An 8,842-nucleotide genomic window follows, 5' to 3' on the forward strand; every position below is an offset into this window, starting at 1 on the left:
TTCTTCCGTCGTTGTGCTTCCTTTATTTATTTTGCAGCATTTTTCCTCGCAACCTCCCAATGATTCCATAAAGTGTCTGTTCCATTCCTGTATTTTGATTTTCCTACTGACTGCAGTCTTCCTTCTCCGTTCCTTGTTTATATATCTCCATAGTTCTTCTTCTGTTTTCAGGGAGTTTATTGTCTTCTTTTCTTCTTCCCGTTTTTTCTTCACATTTTCTCCTATAATTCTCTCTTGTTTTTAAGTACTCTTCTTTCCTTCCCCTGTTATTCTTCCATTTTCTTCATTTTTCCCTTGCTTTTCTCTTCATCTCACTACATTCTCCGTTCCATCCATTATTCATTCCTCCCTTGTCATATGTATATCTTTCTTTTTTCCGTAGCTTCCTCAATTAAGTTGATCAGTTCTGCTATCATAGCTTCGATATCTTCTTTTACTTCGAATTTCTTTTTTTCTAATCTACTTCTGCATCTTTGAATTCCCTCTTCATCTCATATTCTTTTTTCTATTTATTTTCTTCCGTTTCTTCTCTCTTGTTTTTTGTACTCTCGCACTTTTTCTTTGATTTTTATTTCTAGTGGCATGTGGTCTGATTCTACCCTTCCCCCCGCTTTGAAACTCTCTATTTCTTCCCACGCCTCTTCGTTGACAATCCCATAGTCTACAATTGATTTTCCCCTAGCCCCTACGTACATCCATTCTCCTTCTTTATCCCCTTCCTTTTTTCCATTCAAAATTTCCCATCCCATTTCTTCTATTGTCTCCCACAATATTTCCCTTCTTTGTTTTGCTTTGTCTTTTGATACTCTTTTCTCTCCCTTTTCTTTATCTATTATTCTTGTTCCCTTATCGCCCAGTGTTGCGTTAAAATCCCCTCCTAGAACTAAGTATTTTTTCATCTCCTTTTTCGTTTGTTTCCTTTTCAATGTTTATCTTGGTTTCCTCCATTTTCTTGCTATAAACGATTATTATTTCCCATCGATTATTATCCAGCTGTATTAGGTACTTCATTAGTCCGTTTTTATTATTACTTCCCTTTTCCAATTCTTGCATTTCTTTTCGAATTCCCAATACTATTCCCCCGCTTGCTCTCCCCTTTTTTTTTCCTGTGTCGCCCCTTGACCCTCCCACACATATTCTTGTGGTAGTGTCTCTTCAAATTTCTCCCATGTCTCTACTAGCCCCACCGCATCGAATTTTCCCACGTAGTCCCAGAACTCCTTTTCCTTTTTTCGCAACCCTTGGACATTCCAAAACAGTACCTTCACCCCTTTTTCTCCTAATTTTGTAGACAAACGTTTCATAACATTAATGAAGATTTTAATCATAGACTGTTTATATACGGGGTGTTTTTGCAATACATACCTGTACAAAAAAACTGGGCAACTGATCTTGATGAATATGCTCCAAAAATAACAAAAAAGTTAAAAAAAATCTCGTTTTCGAGATAAAAGTCATTGAAATTTTACTCAATTTTTTTAACTTTGTATTATTAACTGTGTGCCCAAGATAACGTATCAGAATTGTCAGAGGAGTTGGAAATTGACGCAAGGCTTCAAATGTGGTTTCAACAAGATAGAGGCCAACCCTATTTTCATCGCATTGTGCGTAACTATCTTAACGATAGGTTTGAAGATTGGTAGAGACGCAGAACATCTATGTCTCCCTTCTAGCCCTAACGTGACACTATATTTTCTGAGGATTGTGAAGGTAAAAGTTTATGAGATCCTTATCGAAAATTTGAATGACATGAAAAACCGACTAAGGCATGCATGTGACACACCCGATATTTTGAAACGTGTTCGGAAATCTTTCCTGAACCTATAGATGATCGTTTTCCAGGTTGGAACCGTGTTAATTGAGTTTTTGGACTCAACGTTCTTTTTTTTTTCGAGTTTCGCCTCTGGTATGGTTGACATACTGAGTTACCGTGCTCTTTTGCCTTATTCTTGACCCTGCTCCTGAAGATGCCACTTACGAAAGTGTGCGAAACGTTGAGCCCAAAAACTCAATTAACACGGTTCCAACCCGGAAAATGATCATGTATTGATTCCGACCGTGGAAGCCTCAGAAATTACTTTCCTGAACCGCCCAAAAGCCTATGGTGGTACACATTTTGAGCATTTATTTATTGTTTATATGCTTGGAAGTTTAAGTTCTTACATTTTAAATGACAGTTTGAACTCTATCTTTGACACATTTGACGTTTGTCAAAATTAGATAACTCTATTAGAATGAGTTACAAAATACGATAAAAGACAAGAGAAAAAAATTAACGAACGTCTCTAAATACTAATTAAAGAAAAATAAAATTGTGATAAAACGGACCACAGTGTATATCTACTGCTTTGTATGTTTTTGTAGTGAAATACGCGTTTTACATGTTTGACGGCACACTGAAATTTTAAAAGTACGTCATAACACAGCATTCTCCTTCCACCTATGTAGTAAAGTATTGTACGGGGTTTGTTTGAAGTCATTAAGTTCACAGGTAAGTAATAAAATTTTAGTGGGTCCAAATAGTATATTATATTATTATCCATTCACGAACTTTATATAGTAAAGTAGGCTTTGATATTTTTTCTTTAAGTTGGATAAACTGATTTGATGATTTGGTTTTTTGTCTGTCGGTAGTCTGATTGACATTTGATTTGAGCTGGATTGCCACTTTTCTACTTCATTTGTTAGATCAGAATTATTAGACGCAATTTTTTTATCAAGCAAACAGATGTTTTAATTTTGTCCGCATAGATAATTTGTCATTGTAACAGATTCACAGATCATTGCGACATTATTTAAAAAGAAAATGCCTAAAATAGTTTTACTGCAACAAAAAATTGCAATTCTTTCGAAGAAGTAACTATGAGGATCTCGAACATATTTTCTGTAATGTAAAAATACGCTGCAAAATATTTTTTAATTTTTTTTCTCATAGGCGGGAACATCAACTGCAGCGAAAATTTTATCAACAATGGACCAAAATTTAAAAACATCACTATCTGGCAAGCGAAAACCAACGGATTTATTTACAAATTATATGTTTCGGAAAGACCTACAACAACAAATTTGGCAACTTAATGAAAAAAAACGAATATTTTTACTGTAGATACTCTTTTGGCATATTCTAGGGGACAGTTGGAATTTAAAGGGGGGCGAACCACATTATACAAAATTCTTAAGTCAATGGGTTATACACACAGGGAAGTAAATGGTCGCAAAATTCTATGTGAGCAAAAACATGTCGTTGCAGCCAAAATTACTTTTTTGAGAACATATTTACAGTTTCTAAATTCTTGTGAAAATTTGACTTTCGTGTATATAGAAGACAAACATCAGAGTGACCAAATGAACACTCCGTTAGTGAAGTTAAACTAGTGTTCAAAGTGCACCTTTACAATTATCCGTCACAAGTAGTTAATGCTATTAAATATAATGTCAAAGACACGTTGTGTTAATTTTTGTTAAAAAAAATCTTAAAATTAAACGATGTTGTTGTTTTGAGTCTTGTCATTTCACTCACTTCCCTAGCCAGGTAAGTAACCCCTGGGGAGGTAAGTGACACTATTTCCTAGGCAACCAGAACACGATTAGTAATTTGAAGTTACCTTCATCAAATATGACTTGGTAAAAGTTACTTACGACACAGATTACTTACGAGAAAGGTCGAGAAATCGTGAGATGCAACCAATAATACAGAAAAGTAGTTTTATAGTACCCACGCAATTAGAATTAGTAATACACGAGTACCTAACCACAGTACTTAACCTTCTGAAAGGGTACAGAGCTTTTTCTAATCACCTACTGTTTATTTTTAAAGATTTTTGAATACAAATGTATAGCCGTGGTGATTTATTTATGTAATGCACAATACGTGATGAATTTTTGTGCAATTATTTTTCATCATTTAGTGAATTCTGGTGAATTGCAGTAATTACCTTTCCCTGATTATTGGTGAATGATTATTCATTTGGCGGAAAAATGATACGTGTATTATTAAAGGAGGTAAGCAGTTTCTTTCGTTGTTTGTTTTAATATTGTGGATCGGAAAATGAGGTTAGGTGGTATCACAGAACTTCAATATGTAATTATGGAATAGTATAATATTTTTGCTGATAATTTTAGTTCCACTGAAAAACAATTTTTGTCAAACACGTGCAGCGTGATGTACTCGCATGATACAGTTTTCAAATACATTTCCTTGCAATAAATAACCACGAATTTAGAAATGTTAATTGAAATCCACTCCTGCAAAAAACCGTAAAGGTGAAACTTGTATGGTCGATAATTTATTCGGTAGGTCACGAAGGAAATATAATGTTATCTATATTATACGTGCTGAGATAAGTGAACCGATGATAAATATTTTGACATAACAAAAACCTATTAATACCATAGATTAATACGATAGGTATAAAATGTCAGATAAAAGTGACACAGTGTAATAGCTAACCATATCTATAAAATTATGTGGAGTACAGATACCATCGAAAGCTACAAAATCATCTTTGACTTTGGGAAAAAAAATGTGTTTCTAAGCTTTTCTGTTGAGCTGTTATTGCTTGATCATTTCAAAGTCTTAGTTGCATTTTGCATCTAACAAAGAGAATATAATGCATGTACACATGACCCCATTTTTTCCAATAGAATTTAGTCATGCCCTTAGTTACATCTTTATCACAGCGATAATAAGTTTATTACCTTATTGTGGTCAACCTAAATTTAAACACTGTCAAATTTGACAAATTTTAGAATTTTTTAATTTTTTTGTCTATTATGTCTTCCTAACGTTGAGGGCAAGCTCAAAACGACGAAATCAATTCTATTATCAAAAAATTTGTTCATTCATTATCATTATATTCTCATGTCGAATATAACTCGTGATATGATTAATAATAATTAATCGCACTCGTTGAATCTGCAGCTCGGTTTCACTCGAAATATTATCGATTATAATATGGTGACCGAATTTAAATAAAAATTTTCGCGCTGAAATTAATTAACAGCGGCGCGAAATCACATTTGAATCATTTGAATTAAAAAAAAATTCAATCACAAAAAGGAAATCGTTAAACATAGGCAACCAAATATGCACGTAGCGCTTAGGGGTAGTTTTGCATGATTATTGAGTTAGATGACGGCTTGGTATTGTTAGGGAGTTTTTAGTTACAGGGTTGGTTGGTTGGTAGAGACAGAAACTGCATGGCGTAGAGGTCATTCTGAATGTGCTTGTGTGAGTGTAACCACGTGGTAAGCGCTAGGTTTAAATTAGTTGGTTTGGTAGTTAATAAAACGGGAGGAAGCCTTTGTTTAACGACAATCAATCGTAACTGACGTCACTCTGTTGTCCCCAACCCGCGCGGTTAATTCTTGCGGCCTTTTTCTTGATAGTCAGTTAGTGCACACAGTTTAACAATCAGGATTATTTAAATAAACCACTTGCTAGAAGATTTCATAAAATTCACTTAGTCAGGAAAACACCTTATTGTTAATTACGAGTAAGTTTCTGGATGCATATACGTAAGTGTTACATTATAACACTTCTAAATTCTTCACACAAGATTGCTAATAGTTCATTTTACGGCAGTTAAACAAGTTCAATATACTGCGAACTGCCGGAGGTTACGATAATTTCTTCCCTTAGGTGATTATCATCGTTATCATGATTAATTCATCGAGGCATGCTTTCACAACGCTACAGATTGATTCATTCATCGAGGCAAGCCCTCACAACGCTACAGATTGATTAATTCATCGACGCTTTTTCCTCGCATCGATTTAAAATTTACATCACTGAGACGCTTTTTCCCTCGGAGCGATGACTGGATATTTTTATGTTTGTTTATTATGTGTTTTGTTGGGGTAACCAGTTTGCGGTATAATCACTTAGATCAAGACATAATTTAACATAATGTAAACTCTTTGTTTGAATCGTTGAATAAAGTGTGGCAAATGTTAATCTCATGTAAATTTTGTTAACTTTGCAAGACCGATGACGCCTTGGCCCTGCGGCACCACCAGAAGGGCACACTGAGTCACTTTCGCTCTTCGTTTCTTTTCCTCCTAAGGAAGGATGCCATTTCGGCCCCTCCCTAATTTTTGCCTACTATTTCTTGCGCTCTCAACTCACACGCAGTGTATGCACGTGTATGAAAGAACGTCTTTCCGCCACTTTTCAAAAAAAAAAAACACAACGTAGGTTCCCATTTGTTAGACGATCACAGCCAAGGCCAAACTTTGAATTTTTGAATTTTTCGCGGGCCTTTCAAACTTTTTCAAGGTCAATTTAAAGGCGGGAAGTTTGGGTTATTACATTAATCATATCACTTGTTATATTATAACTAATAACATAACTACATTATAAAACAATTTTGTATGTAGGTAGTTTGGTCGAGATTGAAAATTGCACGGACCGAGTTTATTGTGTAATAACAATAACTAATTAGTCTAGACTTTTATGTAGATGGTAAATCTAGTTAGATAAGATAGTGGTTACCTAAGAAACGAGGGAGATGGAGGGGAGACAGAATGTGGAAATAAAGAATTTTTGAAAACCTATGAAATTAAATATAAAACATTAATCTTACTTTTATATAGATTGCAAATCAAGTTAGTAGTTAGCTACGAAAACCATCAACTTCAAGCATAAGTTTCCATCCCCCTCTCCCAAAATCAGGCTAATTAAATGAATTTTTTAACTTTCTTTAACTATTTTAACTTTTACTGTCAGAGTTCCTTAATTTATTTTAACTAATCTAATCAGCTAAACACATCACGGAAAATGTTAAGTTCTGTTTAAATATTCTAATAACAAACTTTCGTGAATTAGTACTAACAACGTGCAAACATATTAAAAATTGCAATAAGTAAAAAAATTCACATAGTTTTTTCAACATCTTTTGATGCCAATGATTTTTCCTGAACTTTTCTGTGTTTCTTTTCTCAGGACTGGGATCACCGCTTACGTATAGCTTCGAGAAAAGGTGATCTAGAAGAAGTCAAGCGATGTCTTCAAAACTTTGCCGACATTAACAGTTGTAGTGATTTAGGAAACACTGCGCTGTCATTTGCTGCGTTACCAGGACATGTTAATATTGTTAAATATCTATGTGCGAAAGGAGCGAATATTAATACAATGACAAAACCACAAGGTCGGACTCCTTTATCGTGGGCAGTAAGAGGTCGTTGTTTGGATGTGGTAAAAATATTGCTAGAAATGAAACCATCCATTAACACTGCAGATTGTGACGGTAATACTCCCTTAATAAATGCAATATTGGAAAGCACTACCGACATTGCAAGTATGCTGATAAATGCTGGAGCAGATATTAATGGCTGCAATGCTTCTGAGAAAAGTCCTTTGGCAATTGCTGCTGAAAATAATAGACTAGATATGGTGGAGCTGTTATTAGAAAATAACGCGGACATCTCTAACTTGGGGAAAAAAGAAAAAACCCCACTATCAGCAGCTGCGTTAGGAGGTAATTTAGATATAGTAAAATCTCTTGTTAGCAGAAGAGTTGATATCAATGCAATCAACTCGGATGGGAACACTGCCTTGACGTATGCCGTTGAAGCTGAAAACGATTCTATTGTTGAATTTTTAATTGAACATGACGCTGATCCTTGCAAATGTGGAAAGAATGGCAAAACACCCTTAAGAACTGCTGTAGTGAAACAATCGCTACCACTGATCACCTACCTGTTAGATCATGGAGCAGAATCCACAATTCAAACTGCTTTCCTGGTGGCAATAGAAACTCGAAATTTGGATATTATCCGACTGTTAATACAAAAAGTAGTTGATTTAAACGCAGCATATAACAGTGGACATACACCTTTAATGAAAGCTCTAGAGCTAGGGTATTTCGAAATTGCAGAATTTTTGGTTGAAAATGGTGCCGATTGCCAATCTTATGACAAAAGCAAATTGTGTCTTCTTGACTATGTGAGCGAAAACAATTTAGGGATGATAGAATTTCTAGTGAAATTAGGAGTAAGCTTAGACTTGGTTGGGAGTGGAGGTTATACACCGTTAACTAAAGCCGCAGAAATGGAAAATTTCAAGTTGGTAAAATATCTTGTGGAGAAAGGAGCAAAACTTAACCAACCGGACGAAAATGGTAAGAATGCGTTAAGCATTGCCGCTGTAAAATGTAGTTTCCGGATTGTAAAATACTTGCTTGATGCCGGAGCAGATCCTGACATTGCGAAAACAGAGCTTGATAGTTACGCTAGTTGGAACGACGATGTTAAATTTTGTTTGAAAATGACAAGGAAGGAAGAGGATATTGTAACAGGTAGTATGGACTATATCAAAAACATTGTATTAAAAGTAGATAATTGAAGGTACTGGACACGAAGAAGCAAAATAAACATACCATAATCGCCCATTAATCAATCAGTGGAGGTCCTGGTGGAACAGTTCTATCCCAGCAGACAAGAATAAGTGACATTTGTAAATCTATGGAGAAAACTGTATGGGCCGTTTTAATACCTACTGTTCTGATTTCCTTATAAAACACCATGTAAATATATTTCATGATTTTTCTACCTTATGAATTATTCTTTTCTTCCACCAACCCCTTTGCCCAAATCACCACGTAAATGACAACCCTAGCAATCATTTTCGTCACATAAATTCAGTGTATATACTTCAAGTCATCTTTAAAATCCCGTCCAATTATGCCTCATTATTTATATGACAGTTCTCACATGTCATTAATGCCATTTGTAACCTGTTATTTAGTCATCCTTTTTATTGTTCTAACGTTTTTCAAGTGTGAATTACAGTAATTCTCGTTGATCGAAGCTCAAAACAGACAACACTTGGTGCTTGCGTACG

General features: G+C 35.0%; 1 protein-coding gene across 1 annotated transcript; it reads left to right on the plus strand.

Moving 5' to 3' along the window:
* Nucleotides 1-3,724: 3,724 nt before the first annotated feature.
* LOC135139077 (ankyrin repeat and KH domain-containing protein mask-like) lies at nucleotides 3,725-8,555 on the plus strand. The gene is made up of 3 exons (XM_064069164.1): nucleotides 3,725-4,002; nucleotides 6,944-8,297; nucleotides 8,347-8,555. The coding sequence occupies exons 1-3, from the start codon at nucleotides 3,979-3,981 to the stop codon at nucleotides 8,370-8,372; spliced, it is 1,404 nt and encodes a 467-aa protein (XP_063925234.1). The 5' UTR covers nucleotides 3,725-3,978; the 3' UTR covers nucleotides 8,373-8,555.
* Nucleotides 8,556-8,842: the final 287 nt, after the last annotated feature.

Source organism: Zophobas morio, unplaced genomic scaffold, assembly GCF_036711695.1.
Source record: "Zophobas morio isolate AGI-343-1 ecotype UQ-CSIRO unplaced genomic scaffold, CSIRO_AGI_Zmor_V1 ptg000030l, whole genome shotgun sequence".
Classification (NCBI taxonomy): Eukaryota; Metazoa; Arthropoda; class Insecta; order Coleoptera; family Tenebrionidae; genus Zophobas; species Zophobas morio.

Excerpts from the sequence above, each read along its gene's own strand:
- LOC135139077 (XM_064069164.1), top strand. The coding sequence starts at position 3,979 with ATGATACGTGTATTATTAAAGGAG. Across the intron at positions 4,003-6,943 it reads TACGTGTATTATTAAAGGAG|GACTGGGATCACCGCTTACG; the intron begins GTAAGCAGTTTC and ends TTCTTTTCTCAG. Across the intron at positions 8,298-8,346 it reads GGAAGAGGATATTGTAACAG|GTACTGGACACGAAGAAGCA; the intron begins GTAGTATGGACT and ends AGATAATTGAAG.